This window comes from Athene cunicularia (assembly GCF_003259725.1).
Source record: "Athene cunicularia isolate RWA chromosome 7 unlocalized genomic scaffold, athCun1 chr7_part1, whole genome shotgun sequence".
NCBI lineage: Eukaryota > Metazoa > Chordata > Aves > Strigiformes > Strigidae > Athene > Athene cunicularia.
This window is the reverse complement of record NW_020799107.1, coordinates 37,924,855-37,944,166: the sequence shown is the minus strand read 5'-3', so window position 1 is coordinate 37,944,166 and position 19,312 is coordinate 37,924,855. Positions and strand designations below refer to the sequence as shown.

Genomic DNA, 19,312 nt, shown 5'->3' with positions numbered 1-19,312 from the left:
CCCCCTCTGGGCCCTTTTTTAATTATGGAATTTCCAGCTATGTCTACTTCCCACTCCTCCTGGGAAGATTTTGGAGGCTGGAAATCTAAAGAATTATGACACTAGGGATACTAAACTAAACCTAATTTACAGACTTGTAAACAACCTGAAGAAATAGAATTTTCTTTAAATGCCTTTATAAATTGATCAGACCATAGCTTAAAGATTTGTGTGTTGGTGATTGAGCATTTCTTGTTCCAGTTGTTTTCAGTGATTTCTCCAAGAAATAGAGAAAGGCAAGCCCATGCATAGCTGACTTTTCTAAGAAGCAGCAGAAAAATATATTTTGACTTTAGGGGGAAAAGAAACAACATTTAAATTGTCTTTGTGCATCTTGAAGAAGTAAGGTAAATCCCGTACTTTGCTGTGTTGTGTAAATCCCTACCTTAAGGCTTTACATATATAGTTAATTTGATTTTTTAAAAATATCTGTTCCAACAGAAGCATATATGCAGTTAGAAAATTATATGTAGATAAGCTGATGTATAGATAAAATATTACCATGACAGATAGGCCAAAGTTGTTTCTGATATGGAGAATTGCGTCATTTGGATGAATGTGGCAGTGTTATATGGTTATATGTTGAAACCAAATAGTTACTTTAAGTGGAGAAGAATGGAATCAAGGGTATGAATGTGCTAACCTTTTTCTTCCTTTTTCGCTTGTCTTTCGAGGAGTGTGCAGACTTTGGAATAGAACTGCAAATTTATTTCCAGGTGACTCTTAGATTGTAAAACACACATTAATCTTTCAAGAGAGGAATGAACTCCCTCATGTATTGTCATATTTTCTTGCCTGTGTATCTTTAATTTCAGTCTTTGTGATCAGATGATGATGTTCAGTGTAACTTCGGACAATTGATACTGTAAGTTACTGTCAGAACAGATCTGAAAAGGTCCCTGTATTGTTAAGGGATGGTCACTCTTGGGTGAAGACAGATGACGTTTAAACTTTGATAGTTTTGGTTTAGTGCAAGGGACAGTTTTATAGCGTTGTTAAATAACACTGAAGGATATGCTGGAAGAACCGCAGAGAAATACCACACTGTATCAATGAGTGTTCACCATGTTCTGCTCGGTTTGGTCATGGAATATTCACTGTACAGAGCCTAGTGGTCATGAATTTTCTTTGCCTGGTGACTTGCACAGTTAACAGGTACAGAATTAATACCAAACCGAGCCTCAGGAGCAGTAGTGTGTGTATGTGTGCTGTCTGGCTGTAATTTCAGCTGCACTTACCATTTGTTTGCAGCAGTAGTGGAAGCTCCTTCATGAAGCTGCTGTCTGTCTAGGTCAGATGTTTACACTTTAGCTGGTTTTGATGCTTCTGCAATGCAGAATGTTGTTGTGAAGAGACACAGCTCACAGGGAAGTACAGTGTGAAGTATCTTTGGTTGCAGTCTCACATTTTTATTTGTCTGAAATGAATAGCTCTGTCAGGGTAGTTCCTTTCGCATTGCTGCTGCTGCTCTTCCCTCCTTGTTGCATTGTGCCATCCTTGGAATTTGTATGGATAAACTGGTTCAGCCCACTGCAACAGCAGAGAAATAACTCCACAATACACAAATTAACAGATTTTGCTTGTCTACTATTTATGGTGTTGCTACTTGCTGTGAGACCAAACACCAAAGGTGTGATCAAGCAGACAGAATTCTATGTGTAGGGGACTTTGGTAGGGTAGACCTGGGTTTGAGGAAGAGGGTTTGTGGGGAGCCTGCTTGGCTGTGACCTCCTCCTCCTCCTGCCATTATTTAGCTGAAACCCCCCTCAGCCGTTCAGTGCAGCTGAAACCCCCCGTTTTGATCTATTGCTTTTCTTTGTGGGAGCGGGGAAGGTGCCCATGCATGTGTAATGAAGGTGAAAGTAAGGTTTGTAAGACATCGAAGGTTTTTACTATGTTGTGTATCTTACTGCATCTTAAATGTCAAGTGTATCCCAAGATGCTGTGACTACTTGCTACATGCTGCCTGTCGTGGTTGCTCATCAGGAACGAAGCCTCTGCTGAAGCAGCTGACTTGGGTTGACAAGTGTTAGTACAGAGACACTTAAAGGGGGTGTATGGGGATCTGTGCATAAACCACAGTCTCTAAAAATAAGAAAAGACTGATCTTTTCAGGCTTGATTTCTAAAAAGCAAAGAACACCTCAGAAACTTACCTTGCGTTTGGGTCAATAGGATTGTTATATTTTGAACAGCACAAAGTAAAGAATAGATCCATTAAAGAATAAATCCATCTATGTGACAGCATTACAGATTCACAAAGGAAATCATATTTTGTTTTCTTAGCTGCTAAGTGATATGAGGCACATGAAATCTCTCTTAAAATGAAAGTGAACTTGTGAAATTTCTGTCTAATTACATTTTTAGTGAGATGTGCCCTCAGAAAACAATACATATATTTTTGAATGTCTTTTTAGATTGCATCCACAATGTTGGTATTCTCAAAACATCTGTTTGCTTCTCAACAGGTATAAAAAAATACATAAAAAATAAAAATGAGTGAACCGGACCATGGAACGTTCTTTACAACTCGAAGGATTAGTGGTGTGGGTATGTATGCTATCATGTTCAATTTAATTGTCTTATCACAATCTAGAATAAAACTACTTATGAAATACTCTGTGCAGTTAATAGCTGCATCTGGAAGCTTCTATAGCATTCTGATCATAGAATCCCAGACTGGTTTGGGTGGGAAGGGACCTCAGAGCCCATGCAGTGCCACCCCCTGCCCCGGGCAGGGCCACCTTCCACCAGCCCAGGTTGCCCAAAGCCCCGTCCAACCTGGCCTTGAACCCTTCCAGGGAGGGGGCAGCCACAGTTTCTCTGGGCAAATCTGTCAGGGTAGAAAAGGTTCTTCCTCACACCCAACCTACACCCGCCCTCTCCCTTGTCCTGTCACCGCAGGCCCCAGTAAAAAGCCTTTCCCTGTCTCTTATGCTCCCCCTTTACACTCTGAGAGGCCGCAGCCAGGGCTCCCCGGAGCCTTCTCTTCTCCAGCTGAACCCCTCGGCTCTCTCAGCCTTTCTTCCCAGCAGAGGGGTCCCAGCCCTCCAGTCGCTGTCGTGGGCTCCTCTGGCCCCGCTCCAACAGCTCCAGTCTGGCCGGCGCTGGGCCCCCGAGCTGGAGGCAGTGCTGCACGTGGGCTCTGACCAGAGCGGAGCAGAGGGGCAGAATCCCCTCCCTCGCCCCGCTGGCCACGCGTGCTCGATGCAGCCCAGGACACGGCTGGATTTCTGGGCTGCCAGCGCACGGTGCCGACTCACGCCTGAGTCTTCGTCCACCAGGATCCCCAAGTGCTTCTCTGCGGGGCTGATCTCAACCCAGCCAGCCCCAGCCTCTGCCGATACCGGGCAGTGTGCTGGTGCTTGACTTAAAAAAGTCTCCCCACAACGAGTCATGTTGTCAAACTCTGTAGGCCCGTGGCAAATGACAATCCCTGGGGGAGACTTGAAGGAGGATCACGGGATTACAGGATTTACCTTAACATTTACCATGGGGCCCCTCGCACTTAATAGTGAATGGGAAAAGTCTGCTAATACCTAATGGCAAGTTTCCCTACCGCAGGAACCTACAAAAGAGGTTGGAGAGAAAAGGCCCATTCCTTATCCCTATAAGCTTCCCAGCTTATGTAAAGTTACTGAGGATCAGTTTGCCAAAGCTTTATACTACTGGGGCAAAAGTTCAAGTATTTTCATTTACCAGTATAATTGTATCTCAGACTTTAGCAAATATTTGTTATAGAAAATTGTGAAAAGGCATTTTAAAATCTGAAAATTTAATATTTTATATTTTCATCCGTGTATGTATGTGTATATATTTTTGAGTGTGTACATACATATAAAAATATATATAATTTATTTTCTTTGTAAAATATAAGACACATCCATTACATTTGCATCCTCTATGCCAAGACTCTGATTTTGGAGTTAATCTCACATGGGTAGACCCTATTGACTTCAGAAAATTCCTCAGAGCAAAGTCCTCAGTAGAAGAAGAAACTGGTGGAGATGAGTAATAGAGACTCATAAGGTTCAGATATACAGGCTAAAGGAAAAAGCATATTGAAAGCAAAGATAAAATCAAATTATTTGGGGTTAGAGGTTTGGAAATTGAACCTGTCTTTCACTCCTTGTCATTCTTTTCTTAGATGTGAGGGACATTATTAAGTTGGTGAACATGAGCTAGTTACTTGAGGGAGTACCTCAGGTGCCTTCTTTCTCTTACAGTAGTTCTATATGTAGCTATGCGTATTTGTATGTTTTAGATAAAACTTCAAGTGTGTAGAAAATATCAAAATATGTTGCTAAATTAAATTTGGGACTTTCAGAGAAAACTCTAAAGCTTCCAAACATTGCTGCAAGCTTTTTTTGTTTAGAAACCTGACATAATAACAACTTTTTTTATCCAGGTACCACTAAGTTTAACCTTTTAAAGTAAATGGATTCTCTCTGCTTATTCTCCGTTCTCTGATAAGTTTTTCTGTGGTTAGAAGAGATTAAGACAACCCAGCCAAAGGAAAACAGTGCTTCTCCCAGTTATTTTGTAGCATTCCTTGTTCTCTCCATCTATTCATTCAGTGAGATGGTTCATGATGGTTCATTCTCCCTTCCTATTTTTTTCTACACTGAATTATTATTTTTTTATTATTATTTCTATTATTAATTATTGCTTCCTGTACATCAGTACACACTTTTACATTTTTCATCCTTTTTTTCCATGTTTTTTGTTGTCAACCCTCTTATTTTATATTTTAAGAAAGAAAGGGTGTAAAAAAAATTACAGGGATTTGGTTTTTGATCATGTCTCTTATCCTTCCCCTTACTCCACTGTCCTGAGGACTAAAGGTGGCACAGAGAATGCAGGGTTTCCAAAGCTGGTGGTGAGTGAGCGCTGTCGGTCAGGGACAGCAAACAGTCATTTCATGGGGTACTTTGAGGAGATGACAGTGCTGATGTAGCCCACAGCAAATGGGTCAGGGTATTGCAGTTTAGAGTGCCATACCCAGGTGGGGTTCTGACCCCTGGGTACCTGTGCCACAACTCGGAGCCAGCGGTGTGAGAGATCCGCGCCAGTGCAAAGGTTGAGGAGCTCCGCGGGGCCAGGAGTCGCAGGCTGGCAGCTGCCTGCAGCCCGAGGCGCTGCTGGTGCCCGCACTGACACGTGGGCAGGATGCGTGTGGAGCATTCCCCGCCCGCTGACATGAGGGCCTTACCGGGGCCTCTGCGGGGAGGGGTTGGGAGCTTCGTCTCCCCTGGCGTTGTCCTGACGCTTCCCCGCAGCATGGTGAGCTGCCCTGGAGTTCTCCAAGGGGCTCTGATGCTGGAACACCTCATGTCATGCTTTTCCAAGGTCATGAGATGCACAAGCACCCTACCAAGGAGGTGGAGTTAATGGCTTCTAGCGGTAGTTAACATCGTTTAGTAGTACTAGTAGCGGTTACTAGTTCTTTTCCAATAACCAGGACAGGATACACCTGCTAACTTACCTGCCAGGCGTTTGCTTGCCGGGAGCCTGATGGAGAGATGCTGTGGAATCGCTCCCAAGGTCCTGCCCTGCACAGACACGGGCGTCCTGCCCGCAGCGATCCTGCCAGACGAGGGGTGGCTGCGAGCCTTCGGGAGCAGCAACAGAGGAGTCCTGGGCTCGGGAGGAAGAACGGGACGGGTGGCTCCCCGGGGGTTTGGTGACAGAACTTTTGCTACATGGAATTGTGGAATGATGTTCCATGATCTCTGCTGGACAGTGTTGTAGGCAGTCTCAGAAAGAAGGAAAAGAAAATTTTCACATAAAATCTTGCTGATTTAGGGATGAGAACTTTAAATTTGGATTGGTGGGAAGAAAAGCCCACAGATGAACAGAGCTACCTAAAGGGCTAAAACCTGGGAGAAAGGGGATTATTCATACTAAGCTCATAGGAGGGATAAAATGGAAGAAATCAGTGGATCAAACTACCGAATGTTTTGTGTGTAAGGTATATAGAGGATAAAGAAGTACTCATAATATGAGATCAAAGCTATAACCTGGTTAGCATAACACTGATCTGGTTGAATAATTCGCATGTTGAGGAGATTAGTGGCGAAGAAAGCAGGATTGGCAAGCGGGAGGAGAGGAGGAAGCCTCCCTCTGTGTAGGTGGTGTATCCTCTCAAGTTCAGAGAGTGGAGGCTGCCTGCGGGAGCGGTGGGCGATGATTAGAGGGGAGGAAGGACGCGGTTCTGTTCTGATGGTGCAGGGCAATAAGCCAGGAATACCTGTGATTAATAGTCAGCAGCTCGGTGTCCGAGGTTACGTGAGGGGGCTTCTCTTTGGCTGTTGACAAACCTTGTTCAGACAGGATTTGCAGCCCTGGTTGTCTGGATTTGTTCTGATAGGGCTGCTGGTCTCAATCCGTGGCTCCCCCAGTTTTAAGAGCATACATAAAATGTTTTGGGTTACAGTGGCTGTGAAATGGTGAAGGCTCTCACTCTTGGGAGGGTGGCGAGGGGGAAGAGAGATAAAGGGAGCAGATTTTAGAACGTGAAGGTAAGCTCAAAGGAGAGCTCCGTGGTAAGCTCGAGGCAGCTGTTGTGGGGAATAGGCAGTCCCTCGGTGCCGCCTCCTGGAGGCATGGCTGTAAGTTGGCCTCGCCGTGTGCTCAGACTTGGTTGACTTCAAATGCTTTTCTGTTTTTTGGACAGCAGTCTTTCAATACAGTCATAGTCTTTCAAATATTGATGACAGGACTGCAGGAAGTGGACACTGTAATCCATACTGCACGCAGCAGAAACCAAGTATGATGTTTTCCTTGCAGTTCTGTGCCTTTCTGTTTTTTTAAGAAAGTGCACTGCTTTCCCAGAGCCCTGCAGAGCTTTAACAGAGAGATGATGCTGTTCTTATGGCTGGAGATTCAATGGGAAACAGAACTGCAACTCATTCTATTTACACAGAATTGGTAGTTTATGTACCTTTTAGAAAAAAATTACTCCTATTGCTCAATCTGTAGATTATGGTAAATATTGAGATAGGTTTCCAATTTGTGAAGTAAGAATGCATATATTGAAACTTGTGTATTTCTGTATTAGAACTTACTAAAAATCCAGTAAACACAGTTTAAAGTTAATTATTCTTTAAATTCACATATAAAAAACCCTTTTAAAATAAGCTTTTTTTAAACCGACAAGTGGTTAATATTTCTTATATAATTCCTACTATTTTATATTTATTTCAAATTCGTACCAACTAACAATCTCTTTGTTACAGAAACTTTTAATGTTTAAAATATACTGTTTCTAATTTCTATCTGTAATGTTTTCACTTTATGACTCATGCTATAATGCTCCAGAATTTGAAATGACTATATGTGTTTTATGTGATAACTAGAAAATCTGGTGATTCCAATGAGAAATGGTCTTTGCAGCCAGAAGTATAAACCTGTTGACTACAAACATTTACATGAACTTGCTGCGGCAGAAAAAATGGCATCTGCAAAAATTCAATTAAAGGTATGATTTTTATATTATTTGGAATGTGAATGATTTTAAAATTCAACGATCATATGTTGTTTCACTGCCCCAAGGAATCTGAGAATGAATAGGGATAACAAATTGCTGTAACAGTGTTCAGCAAAACAAGGCAAAAGATGAGAGTTTATTAGTTAGCATTATTGTGATTTGGAGACTTTAATGTCAAAGCGTGGAATTTCTTTGAATCAGAGATGCAAAATACGTGTGGGTTCTGTTTCCCAAAAAGACGGGAAAAGTTTGTGTTTGAGTGCTTTGAGGAAATTAATCCAGATTCATTACATAAACTACTCAAAATACTGGGAGTAATGAAGAATTTATGGGAATAAATGGGAAGGGGAGGATGATCCAGAAAGGAAAAACCAAAAAACAGATACGAAGTGAGGATTTCCAAAAGACAAGCTGAAGTAGATTTTGAAAAGAAGATTAAAAGGGTTTTATAGCCATAAAGTGTAAATGTAGAGCTGGGACATTTAGGAGGGTATAAATAGCTGCAGCATGGCCCAGAGGGTAAATACAGAGGCAGTCTGTTCGATACTGGTAGTTTAAATCATCGTTTTAATCAAAGCAGAGGTGGTTTTCGTTGCGGTGTGTGGAGGAAGCGGGGTCAGTAGCAGAGCTGCAGAAGCAGCAGGAGTCGGGCTGCTGCGCTGGTTGGAGCACGAGTGCCCATTTTTGCCCCGTGAGGCCGGTTCTCGCGGGCGGACAGGCTGTCCCGGCGCCTCGCCTTGGGCCGGGCTGGTCCTTGGGTCCAGCTGCACAGACTGAGCCGAGGCTGAGAAACAAAATAGAAGAGGAAAAAAAAAAATCAGTTTCAAACAGACCCCTCCAGCAGTAATGTTATTTGAATGCTTTTTCAGAAAACTGCAAATCCAGTCTAAGGGTAACACAGTTTTGTATGCTGAACCTGTGCTAACATGGCAGTTTCTTGTCTCTCCAGTCCTTGGCCATTCCTCTGAACAGTTGTAATTTTGTGGATGGCCTTTGAAAGGAAAAGCTTTGCTGACATATAGAAACTGTGCAGAACGCAGTGACGGAAGTTTCCTTGTGTAGGTGACTGAGGGACATGATCAGATGATATCTTTGGCATGCAGAAAATATAATTCAGTCTTCATTCAGATGGAATTCAAAGGGGAATTTGCTGAGGAAATATGGGATTATGATAAAATTCCTTTAATGTCAAACATTTAGAAGTTCTTTGAACAGAAGTTATTAAATGAAATATATTGGTTAGTGACATAACCATGTACTTTTTGTGTTCTGATGCTGTTTCTTGTAGCTTAGTAAACGGAATATATACAGTACCAACAGGCATAATTTGCTACTTCATGCTACTATCCTGAAGGCCTTGCAACAAAAAAGGGGGTTGGTGCTGCAGCTTCTCTCTTTGTATTTAAAATAGAAGAGGGCGCCAGGAAATTAGAAGAAAAAGGCATACTTTATAGTATTGCTTCTTTTAATGCATGTAAGTGTAATATATCAAGAGCTCTGGCAGATAGTTCTTTGTGAATTGGCAATACAAAATTCTACTGAATTCATTCAAGCTTTAAACTGATTCTTCATCATCTGTCTTTTGGTATTTCACCTTTTCAAGTGTTTTCCAACTGAGTAGGTAGTGAAATAGATGTGCTGAAAGCTCCACAGAGAATAGAATGTGTTCCCACCTGCTGCTGCTTTGTTGCTCATTCAGGCTATCCGGATTTTGAAGTGCTGGGTTACTCCTCCCTTGAGGTGGAGCCAAGGAAGCAAATGGTAAATCAATTGTTGACCATTTAAGAAGGAAAAATACAGCACATATAGAAAAAAGTTAATATTGCAGCAGTTATACAATTGCTGTAGCTGTAGAATAATTTCAAGATCATATGAAACTGTATGAACAGATCTACTTCAACTTTTGTTTCACTTCAGCCTTAGAATTGATTTGAAGATGTATTTTTAAATTACTTTACATACAGTGTTCTGTTGGTTGAAGCCTGGTTTTACACACCTGATGATAATCAAGAGGAAGCTATAAGTAACTTCAGAAATATAAAAATTTGATTTTAAAAAATGTAAGCATAAGATGAGGAGACATTACCTTTGATTCAAAAGCCTTGTAACACACTGATTGAAAGCATAAACTAGTGTTTTCAGACTTTTACTGCAGAGTCCCACCTGCAGGTTCCCGTGAACCCCTCGCTGCTGGTTCACAGTTACATCATCTCTCCCTGGTGCCTGTTGCAGGTTCTCACCCCAGAGTACCAGTACAGCGGGTTTGCTGCCAAACCACAGTGGATTAACCACGCTCGAGCTGTGGTGCTCCCTTATGTGACTGTCCAGACACTGGGTATATTCAACCAGATACATTAAACTCTGATTCGTTTGAGAGGCGCAAATGTTTCTGGTATTTATTTGTAAGGCTGTAGCTTTGGTGGTGGGCGAATGAGAGGCTGTGATTCGAGAAGTGATGGGCTTGTTGCTTACCTGTGGGTGAGTGCTGCCCAGGAGGGCTCGGCCACTGCCCTCCCCGCTGCCACCTGCCAGTGTCACCTGCCCAGCTGGCGCGGGGAGCAGGATGTCCCCAAGGGGCGTGGGGAGCACAAGGGGCTCTTATGAAGGCAGAGGGCTCACGCCTGGCTTTGTACAGCTTTCCCTGGGCAGGGAAGCTGACTCGGTGTTTTAAAGAGAGCAGATTACTTCCACCTGAGCCAAGTGGAAAACCAGCATTTTTGACTCGGAATGTCATTTCTTTCCTGAACTACATGTGGACTGAGATCTTTAGTCATTTCTCCCTGTTATGAACTAGAACAAGAGTTTCCAAATTTTATTTTCTTCTCTTGCTATCATTCTGCAGTAGAATAATGTACCTGCATGAAAGAAGATCTGGGGAGGTAAAAAATGTGCGTTGCAGGAGACTGGAATGAGAAGGTGCTTTGCAACTGGAAGAAGTTGGCTGGGGTCGGGCTGGGGTTGGCTGTCCTGGAGGAGGACAGCGAAGAGAGAAGGAGCAGGAGAGGAGCTGGTTCTGATCTGAAATGCTGCTTTGTCCTGAGTATCGCTGAGAAGCCACAAGACAGTTGTGATGGCAGGAGGATGAGAAAAAACTGACTTCTCAGGAGCTTCTGGCAGCCACACACAACTTCTGATCCTTTTTGCTTCGTTGTTGGTTGACCAGAATCATCTGGCTACCACTTCATTGGCCTTGCCCTGACGGCTGTTCCTCTGGTTTAAGCAGCAACTCCATCTCCAAAGCATGTATTTCTATTTTCTCTGAAGTTGGAAGCAATGTTTTTGTGAAGCCCTCAGACTGTTTCAGAGCCTCTTTAATTGGATAGATTTCAAAAAAGCAGTCTTTGTTAGTAATCAATTTTTGAAATTCTTTTTTTTGAAAGACACACTTGCACTCTTTCATCTTCCCCCCTGTGAGAATGTGTATTTTTCTTTTCTTCTGCTCATCTTTCCCCCTTCACCTCCTGGGAAATAGGAAAGAAAAGGAGAAAAAGGGAAAGAGGAAAACAGGCTGCATTTTTTTCACTTTCTCTTCTCATTTAATTGTGATTTGAAATGGAATAAATTTTTTCATGAGAATTGGTTACATCTGAATCCATTGTTCTTTCAAAAAACAGTTTTGTAAAAAGCTTTTAGGTTCACCATTCTGTAGTTAAAAGTTTCCATATGTGAAGGCATTTGATAAAGCTATTGAACAGATTCAGAGTACTTACAAGCTTTATTTTTTTCCTGCAGATTAAAAAAGCAGAGCAAGTTTCAAAAATTAGCAAAGAGCAAATGCTGCTGAAACAGCATCAGCAAGTGTGGTGGCAAGAGCATAAAAGACTGAGGGAGAACAGGTAAGATCTGAGGAATCTCAACTAGCCATTATTAAAGAAATACTTCAGTAGACAGATTCTAGTGTGACGTACTTGATTCAAGGGACATTAAGAGGAAAAGATTCAAATACCTGAACTGAAGATAACTTCATTCAGGAGTTTCAGTGATCCCCACTGAAAAGGGTCTGTAGATGTGAAGAGAACCCCTAAAGGGAGGGGGGGGATGCACCTCTTCGTTACGATCTCAGAGCTGTTCAGCTGGCCTATCAACAGCTGAAGAACAGGTTTTTGTAGGAGCACCAGAAGTTTTCAGATAGTTCTTCCTTCCTCCTTGTCTCTGGAGGTGCATGCTGATTCACACTACAGCAGGGACCCTGAGCTTGCATGCTGGTTATGCAGCAGATCAAGGGGAGCAGTCTGGGCTCAGAGGAGGGTGGCTTCCATACCACCTCCCTGACAAGTCCTGCTCTTCGTAACCTTCCCAGAAGAAGAATCCCCCTTTTTACTTCATTATTAGAGTATTTGAGGCTTATCATTCTTGAAAACTTAACGAATAAGAACTTAAAACTTCTGTAGAACTTATACTTTCCAGGGAAAAAGCAGAAGCAGAAATAAAGACTTTTCTTGATGAAGAAAGCCATAAGCACAACTTTTTTTTGGATATGAGAGACTTGGGTAAGAGTTTTTTTCATTTCTTGATTATTTATTATAGTCAGAATTATCTTGTTTATTTGTCTGAGTTTTTAAATCCCTGCCTTGACAGGTTTAGATTTAGAAAGCACAGTGCTGTGTAATATTTTGTGTGCTTTAGAAAGCTTTATGTTTCATTTGGATGTAGAGCATAAATTATCAAAGGAGCGGGATACATACCAAACAAATACTGTAGTTCCGATCTGGCAACTGAAAGAGAATTTGAAACTCAGGCTGTCTGAGATGCAGTGTCACCTCTCAGAAGAATCTTGTCTGAAATCTAAGATCAATCCAGTTGAGATGTTACAGCAGGTTGGTATTTTAACTTTATTTTTACAATTTATTATCACCGTCTTTTTAGCATTTTAATTTATTTTTATGTAATACTTTTGTGAATATAACTCACATTCAGAGCATACAGTAACTTCTGCACTTGCCGTAGTGTAAATCTGCCTCGCTAAAATCCGTAAAAGCATAGCAGTGTAGAACTGGAAATCAGGCTCTTTGTTTCTAAATAAGATCTTTTTTATTATAACAAGATAAAGAAGTAACATATTTCATGAAATAGGTCCAATTTGTGAAGAAGCAACAGAAGGCAGATTTGGAATTCCTTATCCTTGAAAGTCTGGCTTTGGAAAGAGAGCTTGGAGACTATAAAACCAAAGTAAGCTTTTCCTTATAAGCTTAATTAGCAATTTCTTGAGAGTGAAAATATAACGCAGAGTAGTCCTCTGAGTGACATTTCTTCATCACAGGCTCTAGCACATTCTTCTGAAGAGAAAAATGGACGTTTCCTTGAAGTCCCTTCAGCACTGCTGTCTTTGGAGTGCCCCTATCCTGATCTGAAGAGCTTGGTTATCGATGAATACCGACGGCTCGCGAGGGGGTACTGGTCGAGGCTGCGAGAGCTTGATCAGCAGCTGGACGCTTTGTTTAGGTAATGACCTCAGTTTCTGGATTTCATCTGTTGGGTATAAAATATAAATCATTCTAATGTACTGTGTGATCTGTAGATCCTGCAGCCGCCTTTACCTTCAGAGGTGGTTGTGTTTCTGCAGAGCAGAGGTCATCGAGGTGCCGCCCAGCTCTCTGGGTTAAATAGTTGTTTGCTGTTTGCACAGCTGAGAGAGTTGAGGCAGCCCTCTGCGAAGCTTCAATCTGAAATGAGAAGCAAAATGTTTTGTGGATTAAAGAACCAACAATCTGGTGTGCATCGAATGTGCTCTTCACATGCTTTTGCATGAATAGAAATGATTCTTTCTGTGTGGTAATTACACTATCAGGTTTATGCCAGAAAAGTACAGTCTTTCTGAGAGCGATCTAGAATTATTTATCTGTAAAGCAGATAAATAGGCCCAATCTCTTCACAAATTTGGGATCACTGCAGTAATCCTCATCACAAAGGAATGTAAAAAAATGTATGGAGCTCTGATTCATAACTGAAAGGAGAAATTTTCTATAAATGGAAGAGTTTATAGAGAGAACACAAATACTGATAATTATCTAGAAATGGAACATACCTATATATTAATAGTGTGAAGCTTAGCTTTTCCACCGAGGCTAACTTGAGTCCGGAAGGCACTGAGCTGCTGGGACTGGACCAGCCTTGACTTCTTTTTGCCACCTACTGCTATTCCTCTGGCTCAGGATGTCATCAGATTTTAAGAAGACTGAGAATAGGAAGGTCAGTGGATTCATTTGAAGCCTGGGCAGAAGAAACTGGGGAGAGCAGGAAAGTCCCCAGATTTCTTCAGTAAAACAATTACATGCTGCTTCTAAATACCCCTCTTTTTCTATATACACCTGCAGTGCAGCACCTAAATCTTCTGCCACTGCTGCTGAATTAGTTTGGGGGTGCTGAAACAGGTTTCAGATGTTGGATCCTGTAAAAAGTGATGTTATCATCTACTCACATCTTGTGTAATTGTACAGATAGATAGTCTGTAGGTGGTTCTTCTGAACCTATATATTATTACTGTAATGTCCTCGCCATTATAACATCATCCTTATTAAAAATTCTTCCCATCTTTCCCATACTTATAACATTTGTTAAGTGGCAAATTTACAGCAGTTCCTTTACTGCTGTCTGATATTTTGTTACAGTTGCTCTTATGGAAGAAGTTTTAACAACCTTCATGAGAAAATCTGTGCCAAATACTAAATCATTAAATATGTACAAAGTCTTTCTAATGGTTTTAATTAAAATTATGTTAAAGTTTATGATCAACACAATTTTGATGAAAATTCATAAATTAAAATCCCTCAATCCAAAGAGCATATGTGCTACTGAATAGTAGACAAATATCAATGTAGACAACAGAATCTATGACAATGGTTGGAAAACCCACCGTGGCATTTTCATTGATCGTATGCCAGGTTCAAATTTAGGTCTTGAGCTAATTTTCACTGATTATTAAGTAACATCTAGACTTAAAGAAAAGATACCATATTTGTAAGAGAAAGAAATTCAGTTGTAGGGCATGAAGACACGTGCAGTGGTACGTGGAAGGAGTTAAGTTATGCTATCTAGATGGGAGAAGAGAGGCAGGGGTAGCTGGAGGAAGTGCTGGTGGCCGCGACGGCAGCGTGCGGGTGGGACGGAAGGTAACCTGGGCAATTCACCCAGCGTGGACCAGCGGGTGCCAGTGCTGCTGGCTGGGAACCTATGAAACTGTAAATGAACCATCAGAAATTATCTCAGGCAGTTTATTTAAAGCTAGATCTTGGTCCTTTTTTGTTTGCCTTCTGGTCTCCAAATCTCGCTCGTTTATGCTTCTATGATTCTATCCACAACAATGTTAAAAATGTGTTTTCAGTAAAAAAAGCAAGGCTTTGTTCTTGCAGAATTGCTTACTCCCCAGATCTGGGTTTTATAGAAGAGACAACACTTTATCACTTCTTACATTTATATTGGCTAATTTGCATGAATGTGTTTTATGAGTTTGCAAAGATACAGCCTTGTGATTTAAGGATTCTGTAATTCATCAAGCCATCTTTGATCCAGCTAACACAGATAATGCTGTCAAAACTTGAGTGACAGATTTTTGACCTTGGTACGTATCCACTGTACTCTACAGATTAATATAGCCTTAATGAAGCCTTTGCAATTACTGTCATTGCTCTGTACCCAAAGACACCAAACACTCTTCTGCAATTCATTTTTTTTCTCATTTTTCTAATTTGAGAAGTCGCTCAGTAGAGCAGTATGATTACATGATAAGTTAGTCACTTCATCAGAGGATTACTTCTCCGTCATTCCTCCTCTCTCATATGCTTGAATGTGGAGTAGAGAAACTGTAAGTTAATGCTACTCTTCTGGTGGTACACATCTCCTTGTTTAACTGTTCAGAGTGTCTGCAACAGAAAATTTAGAAAATGTGCATAGAATTTCCAAAGAAGAAAAATCAGAAGAGAATATTCTGGTCTGCTGTATTCTTTGTGTACTTTTCAGTCCTACTAGAATGCTCATTACTCTTTATTGCTTTTAGAAACTGAAGAAGAATTTGGGTTTTTTTCAAGCATAATACAGAATGTTTTATAACCTAAATTCACTTCTTTGACTGCTGCTAAAATACAAATTTTTGTGTTTGGAAAAAGCCCACGTCCTGAGTTACCCACAACTGTAGACTTGTGTGTTCTAGCTGATGGCTCTCTGAGCACTGTTGCCTGTTTCCCACAATGTCCAAGGAGGTCTGAGTCACTTAAGCCGCGAAGGATGCACGGGGTATCGCGTGTTCAGCACCACTTCCTCTGCAGCGTCCTTTCACCTGAATGGGATGTTAGGACTAAGTCAAGTAAATTTAGTTCCTCCTTTCAGGCCTGCTGCTGGGGGGGTTCTGATACAACAGTCGGCAGGGACACAATTAGCAGTGGGGGAGGTTCGCCGCTCCCTCGGTGGTGTCCTTGCAGCCCGTGTGCCGCAGATGCGGAGACAGCAGCGTGCCTCGGGTGCACGCTGCTATTGCAAAGGGTCGGGGGGGGCAGGGTGGCTTCCCCTTCGAGCTGCTGATATCCTGTAGGAAGTGTAAAGCCAGGGATTAGCCCTGGGTATATCCGTTTCAAAGGACGCAGCTGCCGCAGGGTTGGTGAATATAAGACTATTGCTGTGTTTCCGTTCTCAAACAGGATAAAGATTGTACTGTGTTTTAGTAGAATGGTACATACAGGGAAAGCAAGTGCTACATTTAAAATGTGGGTCATGCATTCAGCCTCGTAAAAGTTTGTCAGTATCTCGACACTGAAGAAGCCTGATATTAGCGTAAATACTAATGTCAAATGTGTTGGCACTTTTCAAACTCGATTTAGATGAGATCTCCCTTTCTGGAATTCTACAAAAGTGTAAATGAAGTGACATCTTGAATTCAATCAGGCAGGCTATTTTGAAATTCTCCATGCCTTCAATGCTTACGAACACACTGGGCTGGATCATGCTGCTTTTTTTTTTTTTTTTTTTTTTCACACAGCTGACAAGATCTCAGCACAGCTGACAAGTTTTGGCACAGCTGACAAACCAAGGCATTGGCAGTCAGTTTGTCCCTACTTACAATAAACTACGTGTAGCTATAGCTACAGCTGATTGCTCCTGAGTATCTTCCATGAACCTTAATTTCTCCACCTTGAGTAGTGTAGAGATCTGTTGTGAGCTGGCCCGTGGAGGAACACGCAAGTTGGAGGGAACCTCCAGAGCTGTGTGAGGTGTTGGAGGCAGAAGCTGAGGCAGCAGCTGGTGTGTCTGTCCCTGTGTGCTGGAGGCAGAGGAGAGGGCCCGCAGAATCTGTGCTCTTCCCTGCTCTCAAGTTCAGGGTATAATGTTTCCTGGCCAAAATGTATCTTACTCTGCCTTACTCTTCTTGTAGACAGAAGACCAGTATTTGTTCACAAACCTGTGTGATCCAAAATATCTAAGGTGGATTGTTCCAAAAGAGAATGTCAGCTCTTAGAGCTGTCTCATTACTAAAATAACATGCTCAAATGGCACCATACCAAGGACTAGCAGAAGAGGATTAGTGATTTCTCTCAGAAATTACAAGAGGTAGTTCAAAATCCAACCTGTAAGCTAGAGAACACTCTCTTAGGATGGCTGGTACTCCCTCCGAGTGAAGGCTAGCAGGGTTTTATGGTGGTTCTTATAAGAAACAAGTTTTAGGGCTGGAAAGACAAGAATGCTAGGTGTTCCTGTAAGAAAAAAAAAATTTTATACTCAGTTCAGCATCAGTAGGAACAGTGGAAGTGGAAGAGATTTAAACATAACAAAGAATAATTAATTAATTAAAATTATTCTTCAGAAAGCCTATACCTCAGAATATCAAATTATGACACAGAAATTCTAAAATTAATAAATGAACTGATTTCATAGAAAAGCTCCCTCTAGAGAGAAGGGAGGAGTTTCAAACATTAATTTCTGAGGAGCAGTTGCAAGACGTTTAGGTGTTGCAGAAGTAGCACATCTCCCCAGTACCCCTCTGTGCCAAAGCTCGGGGACTCTGGTCTTTGGAGAACTGGGTCTGCTGATCAGAACCTGCAGCGTGAAGGGGATATTACTGCAGCCCTTCCCTCTTTGAAGGATTCCTTAGCCCCATTTCACTTTCTGGGGCGCTCTTTCTTCTCTATACTTGGTGTATGAAAAATCCCTCACCTCAGACACCCGTGCTCATTGTCTGGCATGGGGGGTGTAAGCACTCACCCATACAGAAACACTTCCCTTGTTGTTCTGCTTTTGCTAATGTGATTTCACTTTTTATGTTGCCTCCAACATTTGCTCGGTAGCTGCAAATAAACTTTTTCCAGGAGCTAGAGCTTTTCTCTCCTCCATTTCAAAGCCACCTCCATCTCTTTTCATGATGGCTGGATTTAGTAGCAAACAGCTGGGTCCTAGAAATAGTTTGCCAAATATTTCATGCAGTTAATGAGAAAGGGAAATAGGTGGAAGGTATGAATATTGCATGTCTATCTCGTGTAAGCTGGTGGAGGGGAAGCTGTCTCCTTCCACAACTTTATTAATTTTCGCCCACTAATGAGTCCCCAAGTTGGGATTACGCCTGTAGTATTCCTAGTCCTGAACTTGTACCTGCACTGTGGTGAGGAGCTTTGCTGCCTGAACTTGCGCTGCAACACGTGGCCCCGTGTGACCGGGGGCGGGTGGCCTCGAGGAGGGGCAGGTCCGTGCCCCGTGCCTGCACGGTCCGTGCCCCGCCGCCGGCCCGCTGCTCCTTGCCACGCTTTGCGCCACAAGTTGGGATGCTGTTGGATTCTCGTTTTTATTGGCTACGTTTTGTGAATTATTCTAGAGCTGCCAACAAATGCAGGTCGTGAACCCTTCTCTTGTGCGGAAAAGCAAGGACTAAAGTGTCAGTGTATGTTCTTTGCCCTGTGGCGTGATACTGCTACCTGCGGACACTTCAGTCTTTTTAAAGATAATTTTCCACATGTCGCTTTCATTTTACTCCACTGATAGATAGATAGATAGATAGATAGATAGATAGATAGATAGATAGATAGATAAGCTACTCAAAAGCACTACCACAGTGTGCCAGCTAAGAGTTAGTGCTTCATCTTTTCCTACAAAAAACATTTTGTGACCGGAATCTCTGTGTATGCAATACAAACGTCATTACTGCATAGCTCCCTGTTCTGCTGTGTTTGCAGCACTAATGGTCATGACAATGTTACTGGGGTTTACTGAAGGAGGAGGGGTGTGATTTCTCCGTACCTGACCATCTTCAATGTGATCCTGTCTGCATAAAAGGCAAGAGTAACTTTTAACATTGATTCAAATAAAAACAAAATACAGAAAAGGTAGGGTGCAGGAAACAAGGTGTTGATGACCAAGGAATAGTAATTTTAGTGTTTCCCCATATTTGGTTACCCTTGAGTTGCCACCATTCTGATCCTGGAATAACGATTCTGTGCTGAAAATGTTATAGTAAGCTAAGAATCATTTTTGTTTCATGAAAGTCAGAGGATGAAGAATTGAAGCGGGTAGGAAAGAACCTCTGATCACTAGCTGTCTCCAGAAAGATGGGTGAAGGTTAAATCTTTCTTAAGACCATAAGGGTAAGAATAAAGCCCATTATTCTGCCTGAAGAAAACTGTAAAATAAATGCCTTTAGGTAAGGGAAGGTTAGAGAAGCTTAGTCCAGATCTGTGCCAGCTCTGCAGCAAAGCATGCAGCAGCAGCAAGTGCTGGTAGAGAGGGAAAAGATGAAATGGTGTGATCAAGGGATTGGGTTCCCCTGCCTGACAGGATATTACTGCCACGGCGGTTTGTTGAAAGGGGATAT

The 19,312-nt window shown here is 42.1% G+C and overlaps 1 protein-coding gene across 6 annotated transcripts in view; it reads left to right on the top strand.

Annotated features, from left to right (window-relative positions):
- The window catches only part of CCDC148 (coiled-coil domain containing 148), a 73,340-nt gene that overhangs the window by 13,900 nt on the left and 40,128 nt on the right, over nucleotides 1-19,312 (top strand). Inside the window, exons 1-8 of one of the 6 annotated variants that reach the window (XR_003398773.1) lie at nucleotides 724-755; nucleotides 2,507-2,588; nucleotides 7,397-7,518; nucleotides 11,260-11,363; nucleotides 11,935-12,017; nucleotides 12,181-12,344; nucleotides 12,601-12,696; nucleotides 12,788-12,969. Coding sequence is in view for 5 of the 6 variants with exons in the window: in XM_026852233.1 (XP_026708034.1) it covers nucleotides 2,534-2,588; nucleotides 7,397-7,518; nucleotides 11,260-11,363; nucleotides 11,935-12,017; nucleotides 12,181-12,344; nucleotides 12,601-12,696; nucleotides 12,788-12,969 (806 nt within the window). In the remaining variant the exon portion in view is untranslated. Of the gene's footprint in view, nucleotides 1-723; nucleotides 756-1,175; nucleotides 1,195-2,506; nucleotides 2,589-7,396; nucleotides 7,519-11,259; nucleotides 11,364-11,934; nucleotides 12,018-12,180; nucleotides 12,345-12,600; nucleotides 12,697-12,787; nucleotides 12,970-19,312 lie in introns of those variants that run through there. The other 5 variants (XM_026852231.1, XM_026852232.1, XM_026852233.1 and 2 more) reach the window with 5 other exon arrangements.